The 16,037-nt window shown below is 42.3% G+C and overlaps 1 protein-coding gene across 3 annotated transcripts in view; it reads right to left on the reverse strand.

The window, feature by feature from the left end:
• Positions 1-16,037, reverse strand: part of LOC110301194 (zinc finger protein 426-like) — a 27,481-nt gene that overhangs the window by 8,979 nt on the left and 2,465 nt on the right. For 2 of the 3 annotated variants that reach the window (XM_029481216.1, XM_021171513.2), the window contains exons 3-6: positions 3,899-4,065; positions 2,619-2,773; positions 1,853-1,941; positions 940-1,066 (exon numbers count right to left, since the gene is read on the reverse strand). In XM_029481216.1, the coding sequence (XP_029337076.1) occupies positions 940-1,066; positions 1,853-1,941; positions 2,619-2,643 (241 nt within the window). In that variant the 5' untranslated portion in view covers positions 2,644-2,773; positions 3,899-4,065. Of the gene's footprint in view, positions 1-939; positions 1,067-1,852; positions 1,942-2,618; positions 2,774-3,898; positions 4,066-7,045; positions 7,183-16,037 lie in introns of all 3 variants that reach the window. The other variant, XM_029481217.1, reaches the window with a different exon arrangement.

Consider the following 16,037-nt stretch of genomic DNA (forward strand, 5'->3'; position numbering starts at 1 on the left):
GGGGGGGGGGGGGCTCCACAGGGGAAGAGCATACCAACTGGTCAGCCTTAAAAACATACATACAAGGAAAACTATGTGAACTATGGAGATTACATTTATATATTTAGGAACATAAACACACAATTAATGGAATGAGACCATGAACTTGAAAGAAAGTGAGAGTCCATGAGAGGAAGGAGATAGAGGAAGAGGTACTGAGAAAGGAAAGGGAAGGGCGAAATGGTGTTTTATTATAATCTCAAAAAACAAAAAGAATTTTCTTAAAGAAAGGGAGAGAGGAAAGAAGAAAGAGAAAAGGAAAAAATAAAAAAGATTTGCCACTGTAGATCATTATGTATTATGCCAGGAATTTTATTTGTTGGAGCTGGGAAGATGGCTTGCTGGCTAAGGGTATTTGCTGTACAATCACAAGGACCTGAGTCGGGATCTCAGCAACCCTCATAACAAGCTGAGCATGGTCTCGCATGTGCCTGTATCTGCAGTGCTGCGGTAGATGCAGAGAGGACTGATGCGGCTTACTGTCTGAAAGACACAAGAGCTCTAAGTTCAGGGAGAAAGCCTGCCTCAAAGGAATAGGCAGTGATAGAAGAAAACACCTAGTGCCTTCTATAGTTTCTGCACGTGAACACGTGTATAAAAACACACACATACACACGAATTAGAAAAGCTATTTTTTACTTTGACTTCATTATATAGTCCTAGATATATAGACAGGCTGGCTGTGAACTCAAGAGGTCCACCTGCCTCTGCTTCTGCCTCTCAAGTGCTGGGATTAAAGGTGTAAGCCCTTTGATTCCAGCCCCACACAAAAGTTTTATTTAAAAATTGACCTGTCATGCCACTAAGTTCATAATTAACATGGTCAGTCTCTTACACATTAAGAAGCAGTTACCATGTATCTGTTCCATAAAAGGTAAGGAGGAATGCTGGCAGCCATACCTACTGAAGTCAAGTTCTCATAGTTCTCCAGCATGACCTCTCGGTATAGATTCTTCTGAGTCAGGTCCAGTAAAGTCCACTCATCCGGGGTGAACTCCACAGCCACATCATCGAAGGTCACTGAATCCTAAACCATTACACACACGTTGGTTTGAGCCAAATAACAGTCTTGTAGTACTCAATGGAAAGTTAGGAAGGAGGACCTAATCCCTAGACATGGTTCTCAGATCGTCCTCAAGCTGCAGGCTTCCGTGACCCAGGAACTCTTTTCTCTACACCCACTCTCTCTGCCGACCTTCTACTGTTCCATGACTTGACTTTATAAGCATGATTTCTCCCAGCACAGCCAGGCTAGCAGCTCCTCTGGTCCTACTGTCCCATTGCAGCACATTCCTAAACAAACTGTACATATGGGATAAACAGGTCTTCTGAGAAAAGGGTGCTCTCACCTGACTTACTGTCAGAGGACTCAACAAGACAAAAGACATGCAGTTGTAAGTGAAGCTCAAGATTAGTTAGTGGGGGCCCATGTCTGTAATCCCCAACACTGGATAGGGAGGCTGAGGCCAGCCAGGGCTAGCGAGTTCAAGGTTAGGCTACATAGCCAGAATCTATCTAAACAAACATTAATTAGTGAAGTTGGGGATAGAGCTCAGTAGTAAAGCATGTGCCTTGGCTCAATCCCCAGCCAGGCAAACACGTTAATAAGCAATAACAAAAATGCTAGAAGGATTTGCAAGGCTCTGTTCCCCAGGAAAATTCAACAAGATAATCTTCACCCCCTAGTGAGAATGCACTTCCTTTAAGAAAGCCCTAGAGACTGAGTCTGTGTCAACTCCAGACTCTAGAAGGAAATGCTTCTAGATCACAGATGGGAAGTTGTATCTGGTAGAATGATATCCTCTCTCTTTACCTGGTAACAATTTGCCTGGTTGTCAGTCACCGTCCCTTCTACCTCTATGTTTGCTTCGTAGACGTAGATAGGCTCTCTAGAAAGAAGGCCTGATAGGAAAGAAAGACAGCATAAAATCCCAGAGCTGCCTGTAATCCCCACATTCACATGCCATGAAGTCATTCCACAACAGTGTGACATTCCCCTGCCATCTATACACTCATCAAACCACATAAATACATCTTCCTACCAAGAAATGCCACAGCACTTACGCCTCCCCTGGAGCCAGAGGGCAAGCTAGGAAGTGTGCCGCTGCCAACTGAGAAAGAGTGTTCTCACTTTATAGATAAAGGAACTTAAGGTATAAAAAACATTGATTCTGGGGCTAGTGAGATGGCTCACCTGGTTAATGCAAGTGCTCACACTTGATGCCCAGAGTTTGATCCCAGGGTCTCACATGGAAAGAGAGAACTGACCCCCCAAAAAAGTACTCTGCATTTACCCGCATTCATACAAATACACACAATAATAATAAATAAAATAAATTAAAATAAAATGTAAAAAGAAACATATGACTCTATATTGCCCCTGGTGACAGAACTCATGACAATTACACATCTCTTCTGCAAGCATACATACTGGGACCCTAAATCACAAACCACTCCTATACAGCCCACTTCAGCTCATTGTAAATGAACATACAAAACTACTAAAGTCCTGCCCACTGGACTTTACTGTGCAGGAGAGACCTAAAACAGTCTGAAATAGAGCTTCAACAAGGACTTACCATGGGACAAATCAATGGCTGCCATCCCGTGATGCTGATGGTGAAATGTGCCTGAACACTCCCTTCCCTGATGCCAAGATCACTTCGGGACAGCTTATGAATCTAAGTGCACAGAGGCAATCTCCATTCCTCTTAATACAGGGTTATATGGAGTCCTGTTCACATCAATCAGTAATCAACAACATCGAACATCAGTCATCAAACATCACACAGTAGTGCTCACTCTCTGCAGATAATATATGTGAAACCCACCAACAAACGTCTACTCACTAACAGTAGCCATTCGCATACCAATTAACCTTTACCACTTTTGTCAGAAGTTGTGCTAGGACCTTTACATATATATGCTCACCTGCTACCATAAGCATCCTACACAGAAGATAGAGTTACCCACACTGAAACACCCACATTCAGGCAGCATTAGTATTACCCAGTTTGGAAATGAACTGAGAACTGATGAAGCTGAGTTTGTCCAAAAAGCTTGATTTTCTATGACTGCTACTGCTCCCTAACATGACGAGAACATAGGGACCCGTCACAGAACTATTCAGGAGTCACAAGTTCCACATGTAAATGACTACTTGACATGTACATATTATGACTTAATTTTTAAAAAACTGAAGTTGAATAAAATCAACATGACTACTGTCTGACAGCTCTGAAGTACGTTTGGCCCAGGGTCTGAGAGTGCACACTGATAATACTAGCACTGAAGAGGCCAAGGCGGGAAGACTGTAAGTTAGAGCTCAACTACAGAAAGACAACCTTTCTTTAAAAACAAAAAAGAAAACAAAACAGAAAACAAGTTTGAAATAGCTTATTTCTTTTCCCTCTTTCTTATTTTAAGGACAGAATCTTATACTGTGATACAAGGGTTGGCCTTGAACTCACCCTGTGGCTAGGATGACTTTGAACCTCATCCTCCTTCTTCTCACAACTACTAGGATTACAGATATGTTCCCCCATGCCTGGTTTATGTGGTGCTGAGGATAGAATTCAGGGCTTTATGTAGATGAGCCAAGAACTATATATACCACGGGGCTAAATTCCCTGCCCTGTGTGTGTGACTGAACTGTATCCAGGACCTCAAGCTAAACATACACTCTACCACTAATCTACACCCCCAGGGTCTCAATCTTTAAAAACTACTCATCTCATTTATTATAAACATAAATCAAACATGTCTGGAAAAAAGTAAGCATCTGAATGTTTTATTATGTACTAAAATGGTATTTTCAATATATGGGTTAAAATAAAAACATTATTACAAATCATCTTACCTCTTCTATTTCATTTATTGGAGGTACTGGAAGTACTGGTTTATTTCAGGTCTGGCTTATTCTTTAATTCTTTCAGCAAATTATTAGGAAGTCCTATTCTTGTGGTAGGCATGAGCAGAGCAGGGAAGGACACAGAAAATATCCTGTTCTGTACAGATCTAGAAGTCCTATGGGGAAATATAATCATAACAACAACAAAAAAAAGAACTGATATATTACTTCATAAGTACTACAAGAAAAAAATTAAGCGGGTGAGGAGAGAGTCCTACATATGCACACACAGAAAGCACAAACTGAAAACTGGGTTGGGACAAGATGGCAACACAAAAAGAGAACTGGTACTGGCTATATCATCTTTGGCCCAGAGATTAGAACAATTGTCAGGTATTTAATAAAGGAACTGAGGGCAGGAGAGATGGCTAGGTGTCTTAAGGGCACTGACTGCTCTTCCGGAGGAACTGGGTTCAATTCCCAGCACCCACATCCAGCAACTTATATTACCTGTAACTCTAATTCCAGGGGATCTGACACCCTCTGAGGACAGCTGACATAAAAGTCGTGCATACACATGCAGGCAAAAATCCATTCATATAAAAAACATAATAATAATAAACAATTTTAAATTTTCTTTAGAAAGAGAGAAAGGAAGAAAAGAAAGAAAGAGAGAAAGAGAGAGAAAGAGAGAGAAAGAGAGAGAGAAAGAGAGAGAGAAAGAAAGAAAGAAAGAAAGAAAGAAAGAAAGAAAGAAAGAAAGAAAGGAAAAGAAAGAAAAGGAAGGAAGGAAGGAAGGAAGGAAGGAAGGAAAGAAAGAAAGAAAGAAAGAAAGAAAGAAAGAAAGAAAGAAAGAAAGAAAGAAAAAACGAACGAACGAACGAACGAACGAAAGAAAGAAAGAAAGAAAGAAAGAAAGAAAGAAAGAAAGAAAGAAAGAAAGAACGAAACCCATTCAGAGAGCATTCAGTCAGTAAAGAACGAACGAAACCCATTCAGAGAGCATTCAGTCAGTAAAGTGCTTGTCATACAAGCATGAGAAATCTTGGCAGTGTTGGGAAGGCTCACTAGCCATTCTCATCTAATTAGAGAGTTCTGAGTTCAGCAAGAGATCCTGTCTCAAAAATAAGGATGTATGAGGAATAGAGAGATGGCTGAGCAATTCAAAGCACTTGCTGCTCTTGCAGAGGACCTGAGTTCAATTCCCAGCATCCACATCCAGCAACTCATAGCCCCCAATAGGTCCAGCTCCAGGGACTCTAATGGCCTCTCCTGGCCTCCCAGTATACCCGCACGTGGGCAGACAAAGACACCAACAATAACAATAAAAGTAACACCTAAAAAGTAATAATAATGTAAAGAGTGATTGCAGAAGACACACAACATTTACCTCTGGCCTCTACACACACACACACACACACACACACACACACACACACACACTCGGAGCACATTTCAAATACTATGGTGTGGGGTCTTGATTGGCAACACTAGACTTATACATAAATGCGCTTTCTAGTTCATACTGGCACAGGATCACGGACAGATCAGAATCATCTGTCGGGCTCATAAGTATGAAGTTACCTTTTTAAATAAAGACTATTAGGGGTTCAAAAAAGAAAAAAAAATGTCAATTTTGTCTTTTTCTTCTCCTTATCCATCCCACCTCTCCAAACAGGAAGACTTGGTTGGCCTTGAACTCACAATCCTGTCTCTACCTTCTGAGTCATGTGCCATCAAAGTCCATGTTTGTGTGATACTGGGGACAGAACCTAGGGCTCTGAGCACAACAGGCATGAGCTCAGCCACCAAAGCTGTATGCCCAGCCAGAGAAGTTGACTTTCTTATTTTCAAGTTTGTTTTCATTTCTTCAACAAATTTCCTCTTTTTTTCCTTTCATTGCTATCTTGTAATAAATAGTTTAAAGACTGGCACTCTTTAAAAAAAAATTAAAGAAAAAGAAGAAAAAAAAAACATGAAAGCCAGGTAATAATGAAGGAGGCTTTATAATCTCAACACTTTCAAGACAGAAGCAAAGAGACTTCAAAGCAGCTAAATAACAATGTTATCTTTTTAAAACACCAGACCTGTAATCCCAGCTACTAGGGAGGCTGAAGCAGAAAGATAAATTCAAAGCCAGCTTAGGCTACAGAATGACTTCAAGGCCAGCCTGGGCAAGTTAGTAGGCTCCTGTCTGAAAAAGTTAAAAAGGGCTAAGGATGTAGCTCAGTGTTAGAGCACTTGCCTAACAAGCACGTCACACCCTATGTTCAATCCCCAGTACCCGACTTACCCACCCCCCTCCTCCCCTACATCACACATAAATAAGGGCCCCTGAGACAAAGGTTCTTATTGCTAAGCCTGATGACTTGAGTCCTATCTATGTCCAGGTCCCATGTGGTAGACTGAGAGAAGTGACTCCTGAACATTGGCCTCTGACATCCACATGACATTGTGGCATATGCACTCTCCCCACAAATAATGCTAAGGTTTCGTAAATCCAGTAGAACACCAGCCTAACAAAGTGGCATTCAATGATAGCTCATTATCCACCAACCGAACTCACCTACACAAAATCCCTATGCAGCTTTCTCTGTAGCTGATGAATCCCAAATGCTGGGTTAATGTTCTAAAAATCACATTTAGACTCTAAAGACAGATAGTGCCCACTACAATTATCCCTAGAATCCTGTCCTTCTGGTCCCTTGCTAATCCATGCTGGGCCCTCTCAAATACAGGAAGTAGCAGCGTTCCTTACAGTGGGGAAGATATCCAATAAAATCACATGACTCACATTACCTGTGAGTGACTTCAATACAGTGCCTACTATGGCACCTGCCTTGAAAGGCCAAACAAATGTTGCTTTTGCTGCTAGCAACAGCAGTTAATTATTTCCTTTTTAGCCCATGAGGAGATAGAACTTGAGACACTGTCTTACTTCATAGCCCAAGCTGTTCTCAAAATTACAATTCTCCAGTCTCAGCTTTCCAAGGGAGTGTTTTGTGGTTGCCGTCAAGTCTAACCTGAGTTTCACTCCCAGATCTCTAAACTGTCCTCTGGCCTCAATGTATATGGCATGGCATGAGCATACCTAATTACACATATGCAAAATAAGTAAATGGACTTTTATTTACTTGTGTATGTGTGTGTACTCACCTGTGCAGACATACAGGAAATCCAGAAAGTCATGTTTGCTATCTTTCTCTATGGCTCTTTCTCAGCTCCTCCTGTACCATGCCTGCCTGGATGCTACCATGTTCCCACCTTGATGACAATGGACTGAATCTCTGAACCTGTAAGATAGCCCCAATTAAATGTTATCCTTATAAGGGTTGCCTTGGTCATGGTGTCTGTTCACAGCAGTAAAACCCTAAGACAGAAGTTGGTACCAGGGACTAGGGTATTGCTGTGATAGGCTTAACTATGCTTTTGTTTGGGAGAATGTAGATTTGGGGACTTTGGATTTAGAAAGCAGTGGAATGCTTTAAAGGGGGCTTAATGGGCTATCATAGTAGGAATATGGAAGACTGTGTTACTGAGTATGATTTGTGCAGACCTGGCCCAAGAGGTTTCAGTGAAGAATTTCAGTATGTGACCTAAAGACTGTTTTTGTGGTATTTTGGTGAAGAACGTAGTAGCATTTTCCCCTTGTGTGAAGAATCTACCTGAGGCTTAGGTAAAGATATTTACATTAATTGTATTGGCAAAGGAAGTCTCCTAAGAGCCCAGCAGAGATTTTGTTCTCTGGTTTAGTCTCAAGAAGAGTGTTTTAATGAAAAAGAGCAAGCTCAGAAAGTGACCTCACCAATGGTTCATCAATCTGATGCATTCACAACATGACAGGTATCTTAATGCTTCTGTTGCTATGATAAAATAACCTACCAAAGTAACTGGAGAAGAGTTTATTTTGGTTCACAGCTCTAAGGACAGTCTACCATGGTGAAGCCATGATGGTAGAAGCTTGAAGCAGCTGGCCACCCAGCATCTGCAGTCAGGAAAGGGCAATGAATGATACTGCCCAGTTCCTACATCTCAGTCCAATTAGTCCAATCTAGATCATCTCTCCGAGCTACGACCAGACGCTCCTTTCCTTGACAAGGCTAGCACTATCAAGTAGAAAACCAGTATAAACCATCCCAGGCAACCTTAATGAGAGAGATGGTAGCTAGGACCCAGTTGGAGGAAGTAGGACTGCCTTTGAAGGTTTGCCTTGTCCCTGGCCCCTTCACAAGTTTTTTTCTGTTCTGGCTGCAAAGAGGTACACAACCTCCTTCACCACATGCTTCTGCATCCTGATGCTCAGCATCACCTAAGGCCTAAAGCCACAGGCACAGAGACAGATCACAGACTGAAACTTGTGAAAAGTGGGCCTAAATTCATCTTTCACAAAGAGCAGCCTTGCATCTTTCAAGTTTCTGTCACTGACAAACACAGGAATCTTTCCTGGAAATCTGGGTGGAATATACATGCAAGAGTGATGAAGGGATTTAACTGAGATCAATGGGTCACAATCAATGGTGACAATGAAGAAAACGTGAGGCACAGACCATCCTTATTACACTATTGCACATGGCTGACTTGGCTGAGTGATATTGCGGCATTTAGAAAAAAAGATGTTGATATTAACAGTAGTTAAGAGCATTTGCAGCTCTTCCACAAAGTGGCTAACTACTGACTCTGCAACACCAGGATTAGGGGATCAAATGCCCTCTTCTGGCTTCCACTGGCATGGTGCATATGGTATACAGACATAGAGTCAAAATACCTGAGCACATAAAATAAATAAAGGGTTTTTTTTTTAATTTAAAATGCAAGTGGCTGGGTTTGTACTACAGTTAGTACTGCTTGCAAAGAATGCACAAAACCCTGGATTATACTTGCAGCTCCTCATGAATCAGGTCTCTAATCCCAGCTCTCAAAGGATGAAGAGGAAGGAGGATTAGACATTCAAGACCATCCTCTGCAACATGGTGAGTTCAAAACCCGTCTGGGCTACGGGAGACTCCATCTTTCAAAAAAGAAAAATTGCAAATACAAGTTGTGCATGAAGACTGAGGAACAAAGACAGACTTTGAGGCCAGCAGGAGGGAATTGGTGAGACAAGAACAGAATATGCTTAGAGATGAAGCTCACTGGCAGAACACTTACCTAATATTCCTGAGGCAGAGGACTATAGCATGTTTAGCACCATAAAAATACAATAAACTATTCTGCGCAAGGGCCAGAGACAATTTAGAGGTTAACAGTATTTGCTATTCTTCTGGAGGCTCCAAGTTTGATTAACAGCACCCCCATGGTGTCTCACAACCATCTGTAATTCCACGTCCAGAAATCTGGCACTCTCTGTGAACTCTAAGATCACTGCATACACATGGTACACAGACATACAGGTAAGTAAAACACACACACACACAATTTTTTTTAATTAAAAAGATCTCCGCAATGCATTTAGTGAAGAGAGTGGAAGGTGAGATGGAGGGTTCTCTTGTCAAATGAAAACCACACTCTTAGGGTTCCCGCCCATCCTGAGCTTCCGGCTAGGGAAACACTACACCCACTGGCTCTTCAGGAGACAACCTTCAACCTACTTGATAACCCTCACTCTGGGGAGATGGCTGGAAGCAGGAAGCTCATTTCTCTAATGAGCTTTCAAAAGCACCTGCTGCTATAACTCAACTCACAAAAGTGCAAAACCCAGGGACAAGCTACAGTACAGCACAAGAGCCAATACCGCACACAACAGAACTGCATTCTGGACATGCAGGTCTCGACACACCAAGTTACACAATAACCCACTGAACCCATGTACCACGACCAACAAATAAGAAAGACAGCCAGTGGAGGGTGGTGTGGACATGAGATTGTGTATGCGACTCTATGTAAATGCATGTGTACATACTGAGGCCAAAGGAAAATGAGAGGAGGTCCTTTGACCGATATATACATAAAACGCATGCATACACACAGAATAAGAAAAAAGAAATCCTAAAAAATGAAACAGTCTGAGGATGTAGCTCAGCTGACAGCATGCTTGCCTACCACTCACGAAGCCTTGGTTACATCCCCAGCACAGTAGCCAGACTGCTGAGGAGACTGTAAACCCAGCACGTGGAAGGCGAGGAACAACGTCATCCTTGGCTAATGAGTGAGTTCTAGGCGAGTCTGGGATACACAAGACCTTGCCTCATAAAAAATTAATTTTTGTATTCTGAATAACCCTTCTACCACTGTTCCCAGGTATAGGCTACCTAGCAGCAAATTAAAAGAAGGGATTACTAGGCTAGCGATATGACTCAGTGGGTTAAGACTGACAGCCTGAGTTAATTCCTAAACCTACAGAGGAAAGAGAAAACTCAGAGGCATCACTCACACACACAAACTCCTCTCCCTCTCCCTCTCACCTGAGGTTACCCTGACTCCACAGTCATATGCACACACTCACACCTCATATAAACACATATGTCATACACACAGATGTTTTTAAAAAGTGGAAGATGAATGAATATGTTTGCTGTTTGCCTTGCCAGGACACATGTACAGTGACTCATGAGGAACTGCCCACCATTTGTCTGGACAATCAAGGGTATACAAAGACAAGACTGGTGACAAGAACGTCTGTATGAAGTTACTATGGGTATGGAGCACACACTTTTAACTCCAACACTTGGAAGGGAATTCCAAGTCAGCCTAGGCAACAGTGAGCCTGTCTCTATCTGCCCACTCCTCTCCTGTCTATCTCTCTATTTGTCTCTGTCTCTGTCTCTCTCATACACACACACTGGACTGCCTTGTCTTAAAGGATACAAGGTATCAGGTATCCCAGTAGGATCACTGGCAGGATGCACTCAGTAGTACCGAGTGCTCACCTGGCAACTCCAAGGCCTGGCTTCACCCCTTACACAAGGTAAAAGAGGACGTTCTTGAGCTGTTTGCAGTGCATCTTGGAATTCCTCCTTCTACTCAAACTAGCCCTTCCCCTCCCTACAGTGTGTGCCTACAGTAACCCAGCTCCTGGAACTTTCGATAAATGCTGACACACCCTGGGGGCTGGAATTATTCCATGGGTAACAACCAGAAATTTCCTTTGCCAAGATCAACTGCCAGAGGGATCTGAAGGGGCCAGACAGCTTTAAAATGTCCTTATCATCTTCTGTATATTCTACTCAAGGATCCCAGGGAGCAAGCTAGACATTTCTACTTCAAGTAATTTAATTAAGGAAAAAAAAAAATTCCTCACAAGTATAGCCAGAACCTTGGGGTTTTAGTCAATTCCAGGTGTAGTCAGGCTAACAAGCAGTAGCTGCCATAATAGGCACACATTAGATACAAGAATGTTCATTCATGAGGAGGCCTGGATTTGATTTATCAAGAGTCCCTAATTGCTCTCCATCTTATTGAGAGCTTGAAGATTCAACTAGTCTAGCTAGCCAGCTTACTCAACAGGTTCTTTATCTCTGCCTCCTAAGTGCTAAAATTACAGAGTAGCTGCCACACCCACCCAATATTTATGTGGATTCCAAGGATCCCGATTCCATTCTCCAGAACCAAGAAAGGGCTTTGACCACTGAACCATCTCCCCAGCCCAAGATGCTGTGCTCTAGTATACAGATGTTCCCTAGGGTCTCAGGTGCCCTAGAGACCCTAAAATACACAGCTGTATAAATCCCTTATGTAAAAAGCATACTGTATCTGTGTTACTTACATACTTCTTGGTGTGAAGTCACCAGATTACTCAAAATATCTAACACAGGTTTGAGAATGTAGTTCAGCTGGCAGAGTACATGCCTAGCATGTATGAAGCCCTGGGTTCCATCCCTGGCTCAGCATAAGCCAGTACTGGAGCATGAAATCCCAGCACCTACGGAGTATAGATAAAAGATCAGGAGTTCAAGACTATCTCTGAGCTGGACAGCAGTGTCACATGCCTTTAACCCTAGAACTCAGAAGGCAGAGACAGGGCAGCGTGGTCTACAGAGTGAGTTCCAGGGCAGCCAGGGCTACACAAAGAAACCCTGTCTCTGGGGGGTGGGGATAGGGTGGGGTTTAATCCCTAAAATTGTAAGTTAAAGGCAAGGCTGGGCAACATGAGACCCTAACTAAAAAATAAAAAAAATCCTAATACAACAATATACATGTTATGTGGTTGTCACACTATATTGTTAAAAAAAAAAAAAAAAAAAGGTAAGTCTATACATGTACCACACTGATACAGCCACTGAGTCAGGTAAAGTAGCACACAACTGTAATACCAGCATTTAGGCTGCTAAGGCTGGAAGAGCACGAGTTCAAAGCTAGCCTGAACTACACAGGGAGTTCCAGGACAGCCTCAGCTACATAATGAGATTGTTCTCCCACAACAACAACAGCAAAACTGTACCCCTACCACTCTGCAAATGGATGGGGTGATGCAGGCATGTAGGCCAGCAGGCAGGCAGAAGACAGAATTTAAGGCTATTCTGAGCTACACAGCAAAACTCCCTCTCAAAAAACAGATGCAACAACTACCCACATAATACACGTCAGACAGTGTAACACTTTCTTCTAACACAGAGCTACGGAAGGAAGGCGGAATCACAACCTTACACGGCACGGTCTCCCCACAGAACTTGAGTGGGAACACAGATGAGTACATGTGAAATTGCCTTCAGTTCCAGGAACAGCATTCATCAGGAGGTTCTAGAAATGAGACTGTCACCTGGTCATTTGAGCATTGTCTAAAATCAAATACCGAATCAAAAGGCAAAATGGCACTAACCTACTGGCTACAGCAATTATTCCCAAGTACCAAAGAACATGGGAACAAGGATACATTCTGAGCAAAAGGGAAGTTTGGAGTCTCACAGATTTTCATGATGCATAAAGTTAAGAGAAAGTGGCAACTAAAAACAAAACAAAGGAAAAGGGCTGCAGAGATTGCTGCACGGGTAAGGGCGTGCACTTGCACAGGACCAGAATTCAATTCTCAGCACCAATGTTGATAGCTCACAACCGCCTACAACTCCCTCCACAGGGAGATCCGACTCTCCTGGCCTCTGGAGACCGACAGAGACAATACACACTTACTCCTAACAACTGGGAAACCATGGCAAGAGGATAGGGAACTCAAGGGCCAGCCTGGGCTGCAGTCTGGGGCCAGCCTACACCATATGAGAAGAACTGCAGTCATTTCCCACTGGATTGTAATAACTGTGTCTAAGCATTCAATCTTTCTACTTTTTTTTAATACTGGAGATTAAATTTGTTTAATTCTCCTTTTGAAAGTCTCCTTATGTAACCCATGTTGACCTTGCACTCAAAACCCTACCTCTGTAAGATTCAGCTTTGAATTCAGCTCCCAGCGCCCTCCCTGGTATTGGGAATGAAACCCAAGGCTTCACATATGCTACCACCGAGACAGCCAACCCTTTCTTTTACTTATTTTGAAACAAGGACTCACTACATTGATTGCACTGACCTTGAATTCACTTTATAACCCTGACTTCCCAGTAGCTAAGATTACAGGCCATAGCTACCACCCTAGCTCTAATTTAATCTTTGGGTAACAATGCTATCCACCCAGAATGTGTGTAAATGTGAGGCGTACCGGATATGGCTTGTGATGGTGATACCATGTCTCCTGGGAACCATTTCTCCTCGCTTGGGGAAGTTACAACTTCCTCTGTATGTTCTTAGGTAGAATAGAGACCTGTTTCATTACTACTACAGATGTCAAAAGAGCTGAGCAACAGCACTGTAGACTGTTGCAGTATGCCTCAAGCTCTTCAACACATACTATACAACACACGAGCTCCTTCCCCTTCCACCTTTGCTACTTGCTACATAGCTCAGGTTGGTCTTGAACTTAAGTTCTACCACCCTCACCTTTCAGGTGCTAGAATTCCATCAACATACTCAGTCACGTGACATTTTAAATGTGCTAAAACTTATTAGGCACTAGTTAATAAGGATGCACATGTTCCTTCGTTTTTTTTTATTAATTTCCACACCCCACCCCACCCCTGAAACAGGGTTTCTAAGTAACCCTGCCAGTCCTAAAACTCAACCTGAAGGCCAGGTTGGCCTTGAACTCACAGAGATCTGCCTGCTTCTGCATCCCAGGTGCTGGAATCAAAGGTGTGCACCATCACTGCCTGGACTCTATTAATTTTTTTAAACAAGTGCTTTCTAATGAAGTCAGAGTCCAGATTTGACTGGGACAGGCATTCTGTGTAGAAGACAGAAATATAGTTCACTGGTTTAGCATTCGCAGAACCCGAGGGGTAGGAAACAGATGTCAAAGAAATTCATCTGTGTGTGGTATGCACTATCAATTTATCCCTCCAATTTGGTAAGATGATTCTCCTGTCTCCACCTACTGAGTCCCAGGATTATAGGAGTACATCTCATAGTCCAGTTTTGCAGAACTAGAGATAGAACCCAGGACTTCCTACATTCTAGTACTTTGCCAACTAAACCATTATCTCCAGCTCCCACAGTTGTTTCTAACTGAATACAATTTTAAATAATAGTTGTAAGTACTTTTAATATATTTAATATACTTTTATATACATTTCATTTGTTTTTAATTTTAAGCTAAAACTATATTAAGACATACATGGGCTGGTGAGATGGCTCAGTGGGTAAGAGCACCCGACTTCTCTTCCAAAGGTCCAGAGTTCAAATCCCAGCAACCACATGGTGGCTAACAACCATCCGTAACGAGATCTGGTGCCCTCTTCTGGAGTGTCTGAAGACAGCTACAGTGTACTTACATATNCAACCACATGGTGGCTAACAACCATCCGTAACGAGATCTGGTGCCCTCTTCTGGAGTGTCTGAAGACAGCTACAGTGTACTTACATATAATAAAAAAAAAAAAAAAAAAAAAAAAAAAAAAGACATACACATTCGAAAATTTACCAGATACTACCAACAGCTCAAATTATTAAACTCTGACACCAGCAGTATATGTATAACTTTACCAACTGAATAGTAACAACTCCTTGGGGGTGGGAGGTCCTGATTGGATTTTCTGAGACAAGGTCTCATGTAGCCTCAGCTTACCCAGAACTCATTATGTAGCTCAGGTTGGCCTAGAACTCAAGGTCCTCTTGCCCCCACCTTCAAAGTACTGGGATTATAGTTATGCCTGGCTTTCTGTCCTCTCCTTCCTTCCTTCCTTCCTTCCTTTTTCTTTTGATTCGTCTAATACCATCAATTTTTAATTTATATCCCCTAAAACGCAAATATAGAAGATAACATGGACATTGTCAAGCCAAAGTATCCCTGCTATTTTCAGATACACCACACTGGCAGGTGAGTCTTCTAGTTGTTTACCCCTGGAGTGGCTCCAACTTGTTCCGTAGCTGTAAGTAGTCACACAGGACTGGCTCCTCCTGTAAGTAGAACTAGAACATTCCCCCAGGGAAACTGAGCCCTAGTTTGGATAGGGGGACCCAAAGCAGTCTAAAAGCACTCCAAGAGGTTTTGGCTATTTAGGAATACAAACATTTCCTAAGACTAATAACTAACACAGGTGATTTTCCTACCCTGTAAGAGCAGCCGCTGTTTTTAACCACTGACCCCCTTGTTTATTTAGATTGTGTCTTGCTATATAGCCCTGAATTGCCTCAAACTTGCAATGATACTTCTGCCTGTCTCCACTACCCATTTGCTAGAGTAAGAGATTGTGTACCACCAAGAAAATAAGTGAAATTCCTGTCAACCCTGGATTAACTCTTGAAGCTCTCCTCTTGCACTGTACAAATATAATTAGTCACTGCTTACCACGCTCCCCTTACCTCCTACGCCCTTCTCCTTCACCGTGGTTAGTCCTAAACCATGTCATTTAGTCTCAACTTATATAGAACTCACTTCTCTTGGGAATGGATATGATCAAAATACATTATATGAATTACAGTCATACATATACTTTTTGTGTTTTATACAATCAACATTGTCAAATAAAAAGGTGTATGGAACATCTGTGCTGGGGAGGAAGAGGACAAAGATGAGGAGGAGGAGGAGGAAGAAGAGGAAGAGAAAGAAGAAAGAGGAGGAAGAAGAGGAAGAGAAAGAAGAAGAGGAGGAAGAGAAGGAAGAGAAAGAAGAAGAAGAAGAAGAAGAAGAAGAAGAAGAAGAAGAAGAAGAAGAAGAAGAAGAAGAAGA

The sequence above is a fragment of the Mus caroli genome, chromosome 9, assembly GCF_900094665.2.
Source record: "Mus caroli chromosome 9, CAROLI_EIJ_v1.1, whole genome shotgun sequence".
Lineage (NCBI taxonomy): Eukaryota > Metazoa > Chordata > Mammalia > Rodentia > Muridae > Mus > Mus caroli.